Source organism: Bombyx mori, chromosome 12 (assembly GCF_030269925.1).
Source record: "Bombyx mori chromosome 12, ASM3026992v2".
Taxonomy (NCBI): domain Eukaryota; kingdom Metazoa; phylum Arthropoda; class Insecta; order Lepidoptera; family Bombycidae; genus Bombyx; species Bombyx mori.
This window is the reverse complement of record NC_085118.1, coordinates 13,422,959-13,442,534: the sequence shown is the minus strand read 5'-3', so window position 1 is coordinate 13,442,534 and position 19,576 is coordinate 13,422,959. Positions and strand designations below refer to the sequence as shown.

Genomic DNA, 19,576 nt, shown 5'->3' with positions numbered 1-19,576 from the left:
AAAGCCACCAAGGCAACTATCATCTCATTTCATTTCGTTTTCATTTCGCTTCATGCCATGTTTCATAATAATCAACTTCATTTCATTTCATAATATCATTTTCATAAGAAAAGTTACGAATCATTAAAATAAGACTTGACCTAAAGGTTTTAGTTACCAGGGGTCATAAAATCCCACAAAAAAATATGATAATCCTATTACTTTTTCGTTTAATTTGTTAATAGGACAAGTAAAGGGAACATGGCTCATACTGCCAAACATTTAATAACAAAGGCTGAAACAATTTGTTGTATGAAAAGTGAAATGGAATAAGCTGCTATTGAAATTTAGTAAAAATAGCTATGTAATAGAATTATGTATATGTATTACCATAAGATAACAACATATATGTTGGAAAAATGGAATAACGTCTCAGTAATTAAAATTTACTAAGATCTGCTTAGTGAAAAGCTACGTCCAGCGATTTTCTTTGATTTTCACAATTTCACAAATACTAATGGGCTGTGTGCTTATTCACCTACAACGGCAATAAAAAACTTAGATCTCAATAAGCCATTATGAAGAAACCTGAAGAAATATTAAATTAATAAAATATTTAAGTGTTTTGTATTCATCAGTATATCAAAAAGTTATTTCAATGTACGTTTATCAAATCCATAATGCAGAGCAAAATAGTTACTCAAAAGTAGTCGACTATTTCTCAGTAGTCGGAGTTCTGACTTTTAAGTTTATAGTACATCTCTATTTTAAACGTCATGCGAACTAGGTCGAAGGAATGATCCATGTCTAACTTTTGGATTATTAAAATACATAAATGAGCACTTCTTCGTGAACATATTAATAAATTAGCTCACAGTAAGCTTCACTGATGATGACTATCGATTCAAAAAAATAAGGGACCCATTATAACCTCAGCGAAAAGCGAAGAAAACGTAAGTATTAGGTAGTTCGTCTTTAGAATTTGTTTGCCATATTTTATCTAATTGAACTTTCTTTTATGATTTTTAATTAAGAATTAGTCAAAAATTTGATTGCCAAAACGGAACAACACGTAGTAATATAAAATTCAATAATCTCTCTTTAAACGCTCAAAAGTTGTGTTGTGAAGAATATTGTAGACCTAGTTTTGTCAGCTGTAGTGAATGTAGAGATACGTATGCATAATAAAACGGACAAATATTGTAAATAGTATTTCAAATTAGTTTTTCTTATCACTTAAGTCTGGTTTCGTACATTCTTTTAATATTTCAGAATCATTTAATGACCTAAACACTTTGAAATAGTTCCAATAACATTTTCAAGCGCAAGATATACCTAGTTAAATAAATGATGTTTCTAGAAAAAAAAAAGTTATTAAAAAAAATCAAATTTGGAAGTATTCTTTTATATTGGGAATACTCAATTAAAACTGCTTTCACAAAACACAAAAACAAAGTAATTAGCATTGTATATATGTTCCTTTTTCAATGCATAAAAAGTGTTTCCTAGTTACATTTTAATTATTGAGTTGTTATAAAAATCCTAATGTAATATTTTATTAAATCTCTTCAGTTTGTTTCTTATTGTAACTTAAAGCACAGCTAGTGTTACACAAATATATTTAATTTCATATTTTTAAATAAAAAGTTTTGAAGTGATTATTTGTTTTGGAATACATTACAACAAAAAAGTTACTGGATGGTAAATTACATTGTTTTATTAATTAAATTTAAAATATTTTTACATTTTTTATATATTATTATATTAAGGAAATTAATTCAGGATTAATTGCTATAAGATAATAATGTAATATTTTATAATGTACTATATCTTTTGGCATTAATTTTGCAGAAACTTGATATATGGCATAAGTGGCAGAAATCATGGCAGATAAACACGGCCCAAACTATGATGTGAGGGAATTGAAATTGGGCACAAGCTTCACTAATAATAAGGCTTCCCAATATCATACAATCAAGTGTGAGTAAAAATCGTTTCATAACCAATATAATAATTAGGATAAAATGTCTGTTGTACAAATCGCGCAGGCTGGCATCAGATTTTCCAATAAGCTGAAAATGCTTAACTTATCGCCTTTTTGCATTAAAAGTGTACAATTTCCAAATATATTCGAAATTGAGTTAATATGCGTAAACATTTCATATCACCATTATTTTTCTCATAAATACTGTCAAAAGAGCGTAGTTTGGATTTAGTTTTTTTTTAGTTTACCTATGCTTTGACTAATATTAACAAAATTAATACATAATTTTGTCTTACTTTAAAAGACAGATCATGTAACTGGTAAAAAATAAAAAATAAATGTTGCAAAGATGATTAATATTAAAAATATTACATGTTAAACCTTTAAAACACTCTCCTGTAAAATTAGTAAGTTTTGAGATTATACAGTTTTAATGCGAGTAGACGATATATTCAGGAACTACTATGATCATGAAAGAATAAAATTGTGTAGTAGATTAAAACTGTAAAATTTGCATCATTACTGGTGGTACGTTGTCTTATGAATCTAGATGATTCAGTACCTCTTTTCTGTCTATTTTTGTTACATAGACGTCCTTCACGAATCATGTCCTTATTCTAATGAGTTTTGAAGTGTGTTAATTGCCCTTGGCTCAGCCAGGCCTGGCGCAACTTTCATGATCTCCTGTAACTACTTACCATCAAATTCATACAATTTAATTAATGACTAAATCCCTTTAAAAAGTTTTGGGACGGAAAGGAATGGGAAGCTACCGTTATTATTTTTCCAAGAAAACCACCATGAGAAAAGTCAAAAATCAAAGTAGCTGGTGCAGAATTGGACCAAGGTGGGAGGGTCGTGACCTCAGCAATGAGGAAGCGACGAAGAAGAAGAACAATGACTAGAATTTTCAATATAAAATCAAGTATTGGTACTTGATTTTATATTGCAATCTGTATCTGTTTAGACAGATCGAAATGAATAAAATAATTTATTTGCGTAATCATTCCAGATGACTTCAAACCTGCTTCAGTGGATGTCAATAAAATGGCAACTGTTACAGTCGGTACCAAAAATGAGGTGACCGTCACAGTGCCTCATCTCAGTGAGTACATATTTGATTACACAATAAGCATAAGGAAAATATCACAATTGTATTTAAGTTGGAGTCCGTTCTTTAGTGTTAGAGTTATTACTTTCTGTGTGTAAAATAAAAGCAAATAAAAAAATTATGAAAATATGTTTTATGAGAAATGTGAATTCAGTTTTTTAAATTAAAAATAATAGTCTAGGTATTATTGTTATATATAAAAATATTGTTTTGAGAGGCTATGCTTGTTTTTGCTCTATATTTTTTCCTAGTTTAATATTTTATTAAATAAGTATGCATTCTTAAATTGGGTCTGGAGAACATTTCAGAAGAAATCTAAACTCAGTAGCACAGTAGATGTTAAGCTCAGCAGAGTATGTTCAATTACTCTTAATGATTATTAATGATTAAAATATCCTTGTTCTTTTTCCAGTGGGTGCAGGTGTCCCACAGACTGTTTTCAAGGGAAACCAGAAACCATACACAAAAGAATGCGTGCTCATAATAGATAAGGTCACCGGGGAGATTACTCTTGAAAAGCTCTCAAACAACATACAGGTTAAAAAGACGAGGTTAGTACTTTACAGCTGAAACACTATATCTTAACACATGAAATAAGCCTAATATGTATAAATTGTTGGAGTTTAGGCAATACGATATAAATATGAGACATTTAGAGGAAGATTTAAATATATTAGTATGATCACAGTGCTATGTCAGATATGTTGAAAATACAACCATTAAATTTTGATAATATAAGATTGAACTTGTTTTGGCATCCAGAGATTGCTGGCTTGAAATGCCTTTCAACATATGTATGCTAGTGGTAGGTCATATATGTAATCGCACTGCTTTTTTTTATCTGAAGCAGACATGCTTTCCTTTTTGATGGGTGAGATAACTGTCATACTATGCAAGTGAGACTTTGACATGATATCTTCAGGTGTGTGATGAAATTCGCGTTATGAAATCTATAGGCTGTTACGTAACCTTATATACCATATACGCCGTGAGGACGCTCACCTATAGAACGCCACGCCAAGCTATAGAAAAAAACCTGAAAGATGTTTTTCCACAATTTCCATGACTAGGATGACTATATTGGCATTGGTAGGTAAAACTCATTTTAAAAGTGAGAGAGAGAGAGTATTCTTTATTGCACACCAAAAAAAAAATTAACAATGTGATACATTAAATAAAAAAAATTGTAAAATAGGCGGTCTTAGCGCTTAGAGCGATCTCTTCCAGACAACCATCAGGTGGATAAGAATCATTTGATAACGAATTAAGTACGCGCGGTGTACCAATCTAGTGAAATATATATATACACATACATATCTATAAATATACATTTGAATCGCATTGCAAGTCTAAGATACATTAGACTTATTAAATTGTATTTTATTGGATCGAAAATACGAAAATTAATAATTGTAAACTGGGTCATTGTCGACATTATTGAAATTGTTATGATCAGTTTTATCAATTAATAAATTATATGATTTTGATAAAGTTGAATACGCGATAACAGATGAAATTAATAATATACTCGCTTCAATGACAATCTCATAAGCTGATATTTATTTTAACAGCAAAAAATATTTAGATAAAAAGGTTTTTGATTGGCTAGTGGGAAACGGCTACTGTCGCCTATCGTAGACAAAGATAGAGCTCTGCCACTGCCTACAGCTTGAGACTCTTTTCAAACATTGTTTTTTGGAGCTTAGAATTTTTATTTATTTATTGCCCTTGTAGTTTTATTGAGATTTCGATCTCACGTCACAAGGTGAGTGGCGGAATTCCCGTTGTGACGTCTATTGGCTCCAGTATTCTCTTAATACCATACGATTTGCTCACCCATCCATGCGATCAATACTATTTTAAAATATGCTACTTTTAATTGAATTGAAATTTACAGTGGGCAGCATCATGGCAGGCTCATTGCTGAAGTCCATGCGAGATGGTAACCACTCACCATTAGGTGGGCCGTGAGCTCGTCCACACACCAAGGCTATAAAAAAAAACTCAGATTACATACAACTGTATCTATATATTACGAGTTAAAAATTGTAGTTCTTTTTAATATTTTGATTTACGTCAAATGCTTTTTTTTTTGCTATAGGCAAGAGAATACACAAAAGCCGAGGCCGCTAACGCCTGTGACCGCCGACTTCACGAACACGACGCAGAGGTCCACCTCGCGCACTCGCGTCGCGACCAACAAGCGCGTCACGCCTCATGCCGGTAATCTATATCTGTATCTATATATTAATATGTGAAGACTTTGGGGGGACGCGAGGAGTGAAGTTGTGTGATTTGTTTTATTTTGTCTATATAGTGTTTCTTCGTGTTTTAATGTGTAATATCGGTGGTTTATCATTAAAATAAAACAAAGCTGCTGGACGCAACTTCTCGGGATCCTCCAAAAAGTCTACTGAAAAAATCTCAGTAAATTACCACCATTTTACTGAGATTATATTTCATCCCATATCATCTCACTTCATTTAATTTCATCCCAGTTGATTAATGTCTCAAATTAATCATCTTCATTTCATTTCACTCCATATTATCATTTTTCATAAAACTAAGAATATAAATTAAAATAAGACATGACTTAAAGGTCTTAGCTACCAGGTCATAAAATCCCTTATAAAAAGATTAATATGTGAAGCAAAAACTTTGTATCCCTTTTTACGAAAATTGCGCTGGTGGAGGAGTATGAAATTTCCCACACTTATAGAGAATATAGAGAAGGAGTGCAGAATGGATTTTTGAGAATGAAATCTACACGATATTTGTCGAGGGCTGTGACATGATTTTCTTCAAACCAGATCTGAGGAGAGTTCCCAGCGACAGTCAACAGCTCGGCTGTGACGTATGCCTTGAACTAAAAAGACATATTATAGTATCAATTAAATAAGGAAGGATATTAAATTAAAATTCCTTTTTTTAAAGTTCGTTTATAAAAAAATGGAATGTTACAATTGAAGACATTAATGGATGAAGGGGATATATTTTTTTTTATCCTACCTAAGCTGATAGCCTTGAGAGGCTATTTCAGCGTAACCTTAACTAGTAGGTGAACTCACGGGGCTCAAACCGGAGTGATGTTAACACTGACCTTAGCAAGAGCAGTGCTTCGCAGAATCTACCACCGGATCGGAAACGCGACTCACTAAGAAGATCCGGCGAGAAACTTAGTGGGCTGTGTCTATGGGTTAATTCGCTCGTCGAGCCCTTCGTCGCAAGCGACGGGTTCGACGAGGACGGTGACCGGAAAGGCAATATCATAAAATTTGTTAATTCTGAGAAAACGGGCAACAAACTTTTGTTACTTGTACTTTTTCTTTTACATAATTCCTTCATCACAGGTAGTTTCTAAAATTAGCCTTTGAACCCGGACTTTTAAGGTCTAATATGGTTTATAGCCACATAACACTTTCATTCAATGTAAAAACTAAAAAAATCTTAAAAATGGTACTTAACCCCTTCATCCACTCATGGCTTCAATTGGTTACTTATTATTGGGTACAGACAGACTTTTAACACAGGACCTGAGATAGGAGATAATATATCAAATTTTAACATTCCGTTTTTGATAAAAAATTTTTTTTAAATAATTAACAGGACCAGGGGTACCAGCAAACAACCAGGCTCGTTTCAACGGAGCTGGTACTCAGAAACCGCCTGTAAATATGGTACGGTCTCCGCAGAGGATCAAATCTTCACCCCCCCAAGCGCCGTAAGTTTCTCAGATACATTCACATTTTAAACCAGCGCAAACCTGTCATTTGCATATCGAAGGGAGAAAGGCTATTTGGTTTAAGTGACATTTCGCTTAAAACGCTTATAATGCGTCTTTGTAATTAAAGATCAATTTTATATGGTATAAGCATCAACGATTTGATGTTTTTAATTGAATTTCAATAAAGTTTACCCCGTTCAAATGGCTGAAGAAGTTTTTTTGTTATGATATTTTTTTCAAATTCTATCCTATAACTGGCTCTCCTTGTAAAGTTGCAAAAATACCGTTTAAGCCTTTCACCCCTCGATATGATAATCCGAAACGTGCACAAATAAAGTAAACAACAATAAACAATGTTAATAATTGGATATATTTGATTAAGCTAGATCACAATTACACATGCAAACAAGAATGAATATAAATATTATATTCATCTTCAAATTCAAATTATAATAATCGTAATCATAATATTAAATTCCAGAGTAATAGAAGTTAGAATAAATTACAAAATAATAGAAAACAGTTTAGATGTGATAAAAACTGGTGTTAAATGAATGTTAAAAATCAAATTGTAAGCCAGTCAAATGAAAATGTACTAATTTTTTTTAACTAAACTAATTTACCGTCCGCACTAGAATATCAATGTTTAGTATGTGGGTAGTTTCATTTTAGAAATCAACATAAGAATGATCTCGATTTTAGGATGAAATTTAAGGTGAAATTTTTTCGATTTAAGATCCATAGAAACTTAATCAGAATTCTTTAAATGCTTCTTTTGAACCTTTGTGTCCACTTGTTGACCTAAGTCATCGCCCTGTTGCTGTATAACCACAAGTTTCTGGGACCTTGTAAAATGTAATAATAGGTGGGTAGTTGTGTTCTAAGTCAGCTCATAAGAAAAAAAAAAAAATGCGCCTGTAACTTGGTGCACGTGAATGAAGTGAAACTTCTTTTTCGATGTGTAGTATTGTGGTTTCCTTCATTCTTTATCCTTAAATCAGATTGCTTTTGTAATAGGTAATGCGGTGTATAAGAGATGCGACATCTTAAACATTTATATTTCATATGTTTTAAATTATAGATAGAAAAATAAATATATATGTTTTTTTAAATACTTCATTAAAATATTGGACGCTACTCTTTGCTAACGCACGCGCTGGCCTGCAACATACGTTACTACGCGCATACGTTCGAATGCCACGCATTCACTCTCGCTCTCTCACTCTCACACTCTCTTTCTATTCCGTAGTAGCGTTAAATGCTTAACGCAACCTTTTTAGAGGTCGCTTTAGAAGTTTCACTTCAAAAAAAAGAGTATATATGAGAGATATGAGATTAATTCATTACATACATAAGGCTCGTTTTTTATTTTTCACTTCAGAAACGTTTAGAGATGTTCTGGTTACCTCATTCGCAGGTGGTCAGGTGGCGGAAACAGCACGTTAGCGTCCCTCCCCATGATCGGTTTGGACGAGGCGCCCGCTCCCGCGACTTCTGCCTCTATGACCTCTGCCCCTGTGGCCTCCGCCCCTGCGCCCGCGGCCCCCGCGGCTCCCGCACCCTCACTCAATGGGTACTCGCGACCAGACCGCCCTCTGCCGGTCGAGCGACCTCCTAACAATACTCATCCTCCGCCACAGCAAATGGTGAGTGCGTTTTGAACTCTTCACATTAAATATATATTAGGAATCTGCGTCAAGTATTTACCGGTAATGTATATTGTGAGCCTTTTCGGCTAAGCAAAACTATCTTGGATATTGCTGTCGCGAACAATCATACGGCTAGTGATAAAATATAAATATTAGTTGTGTTTACAGTGACGATTGTTTTTAAATAAAAAAACAGGACGAGGATAAAAAAAGACTATAACAAATACGTTTATTAACACGAGATCGGTTATTACAAAACATTGGCCATTTAATATGGCCCATATTCAGCCAAAAATGAGCGACGGCTTGAAATATTTTTTTGAATATAATTTAAATTTCAATAAAAAACCACTACAAATAAATAAAATACAGGACAATTATGGTTATTTTTTTTTTTTAAAAGGACTGCGTCATACAAAACATCTCTGTCCTACCAAAAACAGTACGAATGGTCACCGTAGTTATGTTATGTCAAGCTATGTTCGAATTATTCTTGAATTAAATTCGGTTGAATTCTTTGACAGATTACATCTAGGTCTTAAGCGTCTAATAGATGAAATCAAAACTGTACTATCCAGCCAGTACTATAATACCAGGATCTAAAATAAATCACCCTGTATAAAAATGGATTTAGTGTAACAATATAATATGTTACAGCAAGTGGAACAAGACGACAGCTCGTCTAGTTCTTCGAGCGACAGCGGCAGTGATTCGGACAGCGGTAGCGATTCTGAAGACAACACAGCCGCCAGCCACAACCAGCCGATCAACCACGCTGTACCCAACGGTAAATAACATTTCACAAATAATCGCTGAAGTTTCATTGACGTTCGATGGAGAAATGCGGGTGGTAGGGACTCTTGTGAGTTTACTGGTGGTAGGAACTCTTGTGAGTTTACTGGTGGTAGAAACGCTTGTGAACTTACTGATGGTAGGAACTCTTGTGAGTTTACTGGTGGTAGAAACGCTTGTGAACTTACTGATGGTAAAAACTCTTGTGAGTTTACTGGGGGTAGGAGCTCTTGTAAGTTTACTGGTGGTAGGAACTCTTGTGAGTTTACTGGTGGTAGAAACGCTTGTGAGTTTATTCATGGTAGGAACTTTTGTGAGATACTGATGGTAGGAACTCTAGTGAGTTTACTGGTGGTAGGAACGCTTGTGAGTTTACTGGTGGTAAGAACTCTTGTGAGTTTACTGGTGGTAGGAACTCTTGTGGGTCCACACGGTTGGTACCGCCACCCTGCCTGTTTCAGCCGTGAAGCAGTAACGCGTTTCAGTTTAAATGGTGGGGCAGCCGTTCTAACTGTACTGTGACCTTAGAACTCATATCTCGAGGTGGGTGGCGGCATTAACGTTATAGATGTCTCCTATGGGCCCTGTTAACCACTTAACACCAGGTGGGCTGTGAGTTCGTCCACCCATCTATGCAATAAAAACACAACCATGCTTTTCTAAGTTGAATACTAGTTAACTATTACAAATAAAATGTTCGAACCTGTCTGTTGGTTTGTAATCAACAATATTAGAGCTAAACCCATTATTGAATTTGATTTTTTTTATATTGAATTTGATTTTTTTTTCATAACTGTTCTATAAATTATTAATTATTTTCCAGGTAACGTAAGCAACCCGTCGTTCCCGAGCGACGTGCTCAACGATGATCTCTGCCTGTCCGAGTCGGGCAGCGACTCCGACTGACGTCACGAGCCGCCTCTCCCCCCGCCCCCCCTGCACGCCGCCCTGCGCTCGAAGGAACATCGCGACGAACAAACGGCCTCGAGCCCCACCCGAACCTACCTCCGCCACACCGAATTCCGTCAAACGCTAATCAAATGCTCGAAGTCGATGAGCTCACACGAAACAAGACCAGCCTCAGGTTTGTACGGCGACATTAATAAAGATATCTTTCATTGCCCCGACCAGCCCAGTTCGAGTTTGGATCCCGATAAGTATTCTGGTGTCCACGAAGATTCGTTTTTTTATAGGAATCGTAAAAGCGAAAGCCCGAAAACGATGAATTTAATTTCTGGTACGCATAAAGACTTGAATATACATTGTAGTCCTCGTAAAAAATGTCTTCTATATACAAACTCATTAAGGTTACAGTCTGATACGTCTAAGGAATCTAGAAATAGATGTTGCCAATGTCATAAAAATGTTAATAATCAGTGCGCGATCTCTGCGAATTCATATACAGAAATATACAAGAATTTATCGTACTTAAACACGGATGCGTATAGAAATTTGAAAAGTCGTTGTCCGAATTTATTGAGATTAATTCAGTATACTCAAGAAGACATGGCAAATTTAATAGATTTGAATACTACGCAAAGAGACTTTTTAAAATTGATCTATTCTAAATGCCATGACCATTCGAATGTAAGGAACAAATGCTTCAAGACTAGAACGTGTCATAATTCGCATTCCGATTTGCGGATATCGAATTTTCCGAGCTCACATCACTACGACGCTCATAAACATCTGAAATCTTTATGCCCTAATTTATTGAGGTTGTTGAAATTGGACATTAGTGACTTGGACGCCCAGTGTCCGAATTTAGCAGGCTTGCGTCACATGACGAGGTCCCTCTTCAAACGAATCACGTGATAACCCGTGAACAGTGGCGGGCGAATGCTCTGACGGCTCTAGAGGCTTAGAATACTGTGCTATCGATACAGACAATTAACTTCAAACATCTATGAATACCTACGCAACGTGTGGCCATAATTTTAGGCATGCCTTTTAAAAAATATAATTTGAAAAAATTAAAGCCATAATAATTGTCCTTCTTTAATTTTTATTGCCATTTGTTTACAAATTTTACGAAACTGTCATTTTCATTTGACGTTAATTACGGTAAGTCGCTTTTGGCGGCAAATCTAAAATAAATTTAATCATCGAAATTCCAAAATTTTGTTAACAGCCAGTTAATACCTGTTTGAAATTATGTTAATATTTTAGAAAATATGATAATATTAAATTGCCACGATAATATGACAGATTCGTGTCCTATTAAAATACCACAAGAATAAGTGTCTTATTTAAAAAGCAATATTAATGCGCCTTATTTGACAAATTCTGTGAAACTTGTTTATTGAATCTTGCTCAAATGTCAGAAAATATTTATTGGTAAAAGAAATTACATTATACAATAACTTTTTGATTTAAATTCGTCGCATTCAGTTAACAAGCAATCATTGGATGCCTCCTGATGTATTCATGCGTTTGCTGTGACATACAAATTTCAGGATTAATCTATAGAGTAGTGTAGTGGAATGTTTTTTTCGAATGAATTGCCATAATCGACTAAATCGATTAGTCCTAGTCCGGTATGCCACTGTGATATTTAAACACATAGCCGAGAGCGTATCGCCCCCCACTTTAACCAAGGGTGCCTTGCCGTGATTACATAAGGTGTTAAATTACAAAAAAAAAACCTAAAGTTAAATCTACTTATTGTAATGTAATCCTTGTACTTGGGCGAATATATGCAACTGATAAAATAATGATGTTACTTAAACAAAACAAAAGTTAAATACATATTTTTGAAGATGTATATTTTTGTAAAGTGGCGGTATTTTTAAATCATTCTGTTACAGTTCGATTTTATTCTGTAAAGCAAGACCTACGAAGCAAAAACTATCTTTATTAGTTCTATATATTTGTCCACTTACTTCTTGAGACTTCAATTGACAGTGAATGTGCCTATAAATAGATGAAAAAACATAAAATATTATTTTAATGCCGATATATTGCAAAACGTAGTGTATAAGAACATAAAGCGAGGTTAGATTTATTTAAGTTAGCTGTAACGCGTTTAAGCTGCAATATAAAGTGTTTGTACAGATAAAGGAAAACGGAATCATTTATTTTGATGAATTTTTTATATTCGTCGTGTTTAGATTTATGAAAAGCTTGTATAAAGAGGAATAAATAATATGAAAACTGTTTGTAAATAAGAATATATGATGATGGTGATGATGATTTAGATTATGAGAAAATTGTGTGCCTTCTGTAAACATCTACGGCTGTTTCAAGTTGTTTTGTCTAGTAGCAGTTACCTGCCCAATTATTTCAATATGCTCTTTTTATTTTGAAAATATAAACGAGATTAAGCAAGCATCGTAAGTTTTATTTAGTTATCCCTTTGCCTAAAGATCGGAATCTATGGCGTGAATTCACAACGCTTGGTGTTGCCACTACTTTCCTGTTACAGCTAGGAATTAACCATGCATTGGGATATTCGTTAACTATTCTAAAGCAACTCATTTTTGGGGCAATACCTCAAAGTCGTGTATGTGGGCTTCGATTGCCATATTGATTATTTGAAATTATGGTGCTTAGTGCGAGTTTTTGAACGTTCTCGATAGCGTAAAAGTTAACTCAACATTGCATGGAGTTGGAACGTTTGCCTACGTTTGCCGCTAGGGGCGCTGTTCAACTGCATACAAATTATAGTAGAATTATTTTGTCCGTGCAGTTTGGGTCATAAAACATAGCCCGGCTAGGGTGGTGAGCATGTTGCGCGGACGCAACGCCATTATCGATAAAAACAAATGAGTCATCGAAGGCAGGTACAGGGCGGCGGGGTGGTATACGAAGGGTGGTGAGACATTGTTATGTTATGAGTCATTTGTTGTACCTACCTGTAAATTATAGTACACATGTCGAAGAGAAATGTGATTTTGTGCAATCGCTCTCTGAATTTCTTTAGTGACAGAATGGCTACTCCATTGTTTTGTACCAAAACGGCAAATTTTATTCAAATATTTTGCTTGTTGGCAAAAATATACCAGCACAAGCACGTGTTATTATCAACAATGTGTTAAAAAAATTCACTCAAATAAGAGTAGATTCCGAAAAGATACAAAGTATTACGGTTTTACATAACAATAAAACCGATATTATGTGCCGAGAAGGAAAACATACAGCATTGTATTATGAAGAAGCAGTGTGTACTTAGCTTAAATTCCTTGTCTATGTCCAACCATAGACAGTCAATTTAGTTCCATCTTTAGCCGCTAGGTGCTGCCAGCAAGTATAAAGGAAGCGCAGCCATCTTTGATCTTCATAGTCTTCACCAGGAAGAACTTCCTGCAATGCTGTATGTTTTCCTTCTCGGCACATAATATCGGTTTTATTGTTATGTAAAACCGTAATATTGATGTGCCTTTGGAAAACATACAGCATTGTATTATGAAGACGTGTTTGTTATCTGCTGGTGAAAGTATTAAGCACAACGCTATGATGAAATAGGTAAGCTATAATAAAATTATGAAGCGCAATGATAATGTTCATAATTTATATAATTATTAAATCGAAAAAACACAGTTGTTAACTTCCATGTTAATTCAATAATTAAAAAATATTTATAAGTTTGTAATAAACATTTTATCTTGTATATACAAGAAAATGTATAAATTGTATAAATGATGTATATACATCATGTAGGAGTCAATGTTTTGAAAAAAAGAATCGTGAGGATCTTTAGGAAGCTCTATTATTCGGCAATAATTATTGTAAACGTTTGGATGATTTGCAATTGCCTCTAGAAAGTATTTCGTCTATTGGTTCATTATCAATCCATCTCAGAGGCTACTGCTGATCTACAACTTCTTAGAGATGCGTTGATGCCATTACCTCGTAAGGTTGAACTAAGACCAGTTTCCAATTACAGTACGGGATGCCGCTTTTGTGACAACACACATAGAAAAAAAGTCCTTACGAATCTTACTGGGAATGTCTTTAGTTTCATGTTTAGAAAGCACTTATGCAGATTATTGACGAAAATGGATTTCAATTTTAGACCCAAAGACTGGTATCAGAAAGATGTTTTTCTCTGTTATCAAAGAAACTGTCTTAGAAATGTTGAGCAAAGTAAGGTCATTAACTCTGCGTCCAGTAGCCAGCAACATGGTTGTTGGTGTCCTTCAAGCTACATTGAGGCGTGATCTGGTGGCAGGGTTTGAAGAAAACCAATTTAGAACTATTTTCGGATCTCATGTGAATGGGACTACACTTAGTAAAATTGTAATAAGTAGTTGAATTTTGTTTAGCTATTCCGATGGCTTTTTAGAATAGCAATTTTTAATAGAGAGCTTGAGAATGTTTGCTGTCCTACATGTATTTCGCCCACAGAAAGTAGACAGCGCTGCTTTATGATGCAGAAGGATTGTTTTATAGGCAAAGTTTTCTTTTTGGAAAAGAAGAAAGAATTTGGCAACATCTGCAGACTTAGGATCAATTTTAAAACTGTAGCACCATATGCACCATCTTCTAGTTGCTGGTAAGTATGCTGACAAAGTAGCTAATTTTCAATAAATCTTCTCCTGTGTAGACCAATTTATTATTTGTACAACCTCCCCCCCCCCCCCCTCTAAGCTTTCAGGGTTAATGTTTAACCTGTGGAGGAGGAAGGTTTTGGATTTCGTGCGAGTTATCTAGCGTTCGGGATCTGAGGGCTTGGAAACCCAAATGCTTTCGTTCAGTCTGGGAGCACTACCAGGTAGGTTCCCTAGACACTGTTGAAGTGAGTCAGTACTCTGGGGAGAAGGTTGAGAGGAGGAATTCTCCATGCTAGTTGCATGCTCTACGGTATGCTGAAGGTCCAATCTTGGTCGGCGAATGGGTTTATATCCGGATGACCCCACTTTCGAAAAACTTTTGTGGTCACTTGTGGTAAAAAGTGCCATTTCGCAGGTTGATTTCCTCGTGATAGCCTGTCGCTACGATGTTGTATCTCCCCGAGAGATAAGCTGACAGTTATCTTGAACTTATCGCTTAGGTTTAAAAATCGAAAAGTCAACGCTAGTGAAATACTTTCAGATTCATTTTGATTGTCACTACCATTGCAAATAGCTCTTTTGTGGGTGAACAGTTTCTGTTGTTGAGCTGACCATAGACAGGACGTTAATATTTTGTTTGTCTAATTGTAACCCCTACCCATGTCCGAAGCTTTCGTTGCCAGGAAATGGTTGGTTTTGTGTCTCGGCAATGTTTGACATGTGGCTCCGTGTCAGCACTGCATTTGTAACCCCTACACATGTCCGAAGCTTCTGTTGCCAGGAAGTGGTTGGTTTTGTGCATCGGCAATGTCTGACATGTGGCTCCGCGTCAGCACTGCATTTAATTGTAAACATATGCAGGATGGCCTGTTTTTTACGGGGTTTTTTTTTTTTTTTTTTTTTTTTTTTCTTGAAACTTCGCAAGAAAATTTGCAAGTTAGCGTAGATTGATGTAATTCCGTCAGAGTTTGAGCTAGGATGTTGTTGAGTGGCCACTTTATTTCTCGCAATTTTCCATCGAATCCCTAGACATGTCATCTCTTGAACCAGTGTACTAATTGATTTTTTGTAAGGCTGACTTGGCAGCCCAAATAATCCAAGAGCTTTACAGCTTATGTGGCCTGAAGACTCAACTTGGACTTCTTTTGATGAACCAGGTGGGATTTGCGTAGGTGGGATAACACTCAACATCCCTTTGCACGCAATGTCTCCGCAACCGAGCATGCTATGCAAGCAAAAAAGGTGTATTTGTCTTCATAGACCAAGAAAAAGTCGCGTAGGTAGGTTAACATTTGACTTCCCTATTTACGTAAGGTCTTCGCGACCGAGCATGCTATGGGAGCAAAAACGTTTATTTGTCTTGGTGAAACAAGATCAAGTCGTGTAAGTAAGCTAGCACTTCGATTTTGCACGCAATGCCTCCGCGACCGAGCATGCTATGGAAGCAAAAAGGTGTATTTGTCTTCAAGGACCAAGAGAAAGTCGCGTAGGTACGTTAACATTTGACTTCCCTATGTACGCAAGGTCTCCGCGACCGAGCATGCTATGGGAACAAAAACGTTTATTTGTCTTGGTGAAACAAGATTAAGTCGTGTAGGTAAGCTAGCACTCGACTTTGCACGCAATATCTCCGCGACCGAGCGACCGAGCACCCTATATAATGGAAATTGACATGCCAGCCCAGATAATCCAAAACCTTCACAGCTTCTGCAGCCTGAAGTTTCAACTTGGATTTGTTTTGGCCGACCAAAAGGAAGTCGTCTAGTAGACACTAGCACTCGAGTTCCCTTTGCACGCAAGGTCTCTGCGACCCAGCATGTTATGGAAGCAAAAAAGGTTAATCCAAAAGCTTCACAGCTTCTGCAGCCTGAAGTTTCAACTTGGATTTGTCTTGGTCGACCAAAAGGAAGTCGTCTAGTAGACACTAGCACTCGAGTTCCCTTTGCACGCAAGGTCTCTGCGACCCGCATGTTATAGAAGCAAAAAGGTGTGGCTCTGAAGCCAGACCGAAGGGTAGGCATGTCATTTCATACTAACTCATAAGAAGGTACAGATTCCTTCCTGGAGGTACTGATACTGGTACCTTGGTACTGATCCTCAAGAAGTATCGACGAAATTTTGCGACTGATACTAGAATAATATTCCTGAGAAATGTTCAATTCTATCATCCAGTCCCCTGGGTGGAGAAAGTTTGGTACCGAGGTGTCCGAAAACAGTTAGGTGTTTTATCTTTACGACCTTGTTCAACTCTCGAAGATCGAAAATTGGACGCATTGATCCGTCGCTTTTCTTCCGCAGTTTTTTTTTTTTTTACGGTATTTGGTAACCATACATGGTTTACAAATTATTACAATTTTGGTGGCACTCAGTGCCTCCCGTCGGTGTCTTCAATTGCCCCCCTCTGGATTGTGCCAGATGTTACGGACTATGATTGTTTATAATGTTTGGCTTGCCTTTTGTACGAGGTCGTGACAAATAGGATTGTAGCCCTCCGAGGGACTGAATAGATTTCAATTTAGTATTATCAAACAAAAATTCCTCAATGAGTGGTGCGTTGGCAACAGGATACTTTGTTAGAGACCACGGAAATTAAACTTTGACGTCTTATTTCTATCCATACGGCCCTTTTTTTCGTATACAATTTAAAACGCTTTTTACGGGTAACTTGTACGACGGAGACGATTTGCCAAAGTTTTCAGTAATTATGTTACAAAGATTATTAGTTTAAATCTGTTGTGTTTTTGTCAAAATTTCCGTATTGACGAGATCAATTTGTTTACAACAATTTTCGTTACATTCAATTGTTACACACAGTTGACGCATTATTAGATTTACAACGTCACTGACCTGGTGGGATAACGAGCCGATTCGAAGATCGACCGTTACCTTTGAATCCCGTCGTTTCTTACGCAGAGACTCCTTTTGTTCTTTTTCGCTTGACGAGCTGTTCGAACGCGAGGCGTCTCCATCGCGTCTCGCCTGGACATCTTCCCTCTCGGAAATTATGGAGCTTGACTCAACATCACCTCCAACAGATGACGCGTGATTCATGGCGTCCGATGATATGATTGGTAAATAATACTCGTAATGATTGCAAAATAACATTCATAGAAACACAAAATAAATATTTTTTGCAATTAATAAGAAGTCGAATAAATATTTGTGGACTTGCGACTTCACAGTACGAAAGTACACAACGCTATGAAGATCAAAGATGGCTGCGCTTCCTTTATACTTGCTGGCAGCACCTAGCGGCTAAAGATGGAACTAAATTGACTGTCTATGGTTGGACATAGACAAGGAATTTAAGCTAAGTACACACTGCTTCTTCATAATACAATGCTGTATGTTTTCCAAAGGCACATCAATGTTAATTTCTGCCGTTCTCATTAACTTGCTGCGGCGATATGTGGTGTAAGTGTTCGATTAGTGATTTTTTCTTTCATTTTTATCACTAACCCACAAAATGACTAAACTAAATACACTATCGATAACCCTTATCGACAACAATAATGCGCATCACTATGCCCGTCCATAAGGCTCGTGAGCAGAAGAGAGAGCGAAATACTCGCTTCACCGCTCTGATTATTTATGACCCAAACTGCACGGACAAAATAATTCTACTATAGTAGTGGTGCTGTTCCAACTCCATACTATTACAAGAGTTAACTTTTACGCTATCGAGAATGTTCAAAAACTCGCACTAAGCACATTTTTATATATGAACAAGAAAAAGTAAGATTTTACATTGCATAAATGGTTGGACGAGCTCACGGCCCACCTGGTGTTCAAACTGAAACGTATTTTTTGGTTTGTGGCAGAAATAGGCCGGAATCTACCGGTGGGTTTGATTTTATTATTACACAATGTTATTCCTTCACCGTGGAAGTATCATGAACAACTGTTAAGTACGTATTTCATTAGAAAAATCGGTACTTGCCTGCGTTATTCGAACAACGTTGCATTGCTTGAGACCAATGCACTAGGCGTCTTATCCTTTAGGCCACGACGACTTGAATTTTGTGCGACGATTTGTCTTAACATAAAGCAGTTATGCGCAAACTAGGCGCCACGACGGCCCCTCAGACGCCAGAAAACTCAGGGTTATTTTGCTTTGGAGTCCATGTAGACACCGATGGCACCGGTTGACCAAGATTGGCGTAGTATTTTTCTTCTTGGGATTATTGTAGTCCGTCGATATCTCGTCTCCAGTTACAATTCGATATAAAAAAGCTTTTCTGTCGTTCGAGCAGTTGTTCGCACGGAAAAAGGGCCTTTCGGCGTCGCTCGATTTCCATTCGTACGGCACTATCTCCTTGCCTTTTAAACGTCAGCAAATGGTTGCTTGATCCATACCCAATCATTCTACAAGCTGTTCTTTCATCTGGCATGGTCTTCATCGAGTGATGCTTCCAATTCTTCTGCTTTAGACTTTTTCCGCTATATATTGCTACGCCGGTAAGAGTAACGCCATCTATCGCCGAATAGTCGAACGAATATCAAAGGATCTAGTAGCACCTAGAACGCTCGAGAAGTACAACGCCGTCTATTGTCAGATAGCGGAAACAATACTAGAGATGTGTGGAATATTCTCGATAACTCTAGGGATGTGGTATCGACTATAAAAGCGTTGTAGGGGATGGCACGCAGTCAGTCAGTAATCGGAACTACTCGAAGCAAAACAGCGAACGAATCACCTGAAGCGAAGCGGAAGAAGCGAATTGAGAATTGTGAAAGTTTTTGTGAAATGTTTAAGTGTTCTAAGTGTTGAATACAGTTTTTAGTTGTACTTTGGTGGAATTTTATTTATCCCGAACCCCAGCGCGCAACAATATGATTAGATGC

The 19,576-nt window shown here is 36.4% G+C and overlaps 1 protein-coding gene and 1 long non-coding RNA gene across 2 annotated transcripts in view; both read left to right on the top strand.

The window, feature by feature from the left end:
* LOC134199874 (uncharacterized) overlaps nt 1-19,576 on the top strand; it is a 141,760-nt gene that overhangs the window by 62,749 nt on the left and 59,435 nt on the right. The gene's annotated exons all lie outside the window — the stretch shown is intronic.
* LOC101736526 (ell-associated factor Eaf) lies at nt 731-12,567 on the top strand. Its single transcript, XM_004926518.5, has 9 exons — nt 731-932; nt 1,831-1,959; nt 2,976-3,068; nt 3,487-3,625; nt 5,176-5,297; nt 6,681-6,795; nt 8,216-8,444; nt 9,105-9,234; nt 10,063-12,567. Exons 2-9 carry the CDS (start codon nt 1,863-1,865, stop codon nt 10,143-10,145), a joined length of 1,008 nt encoding a protein of 335 aa, XP_004926575.1. The 5' UTR covers nt 731-932; nt 1,831-1,862; the 3' UTR covers nt 10,146-12,567.

Excerpts from the sequence above, each read along its gene's own strand:
- LOC101736526 (XM_004926518.5), top strand. The coding sequence starts at position 1,863 with ATGGCAGATAAACACGGCCCAAACTATGATGTGAGGGAATTGAAATTG. Across the intron at positions 1,960-2,975 it reads CCAATATCATACAATCAAGT|ATGACTTCAAACCTGCTTCA; the intron begins GTGAGTAAAAAT and ends TAATCATTCCAG. Across the intron at positions 3,626-5,175 it reads ATACAGGTTAAAAAGACGAG|GCAAGAGAATACACAAAAGC; the intron begins GTTAGTACTTTA and ends TTTTTGCTATAG.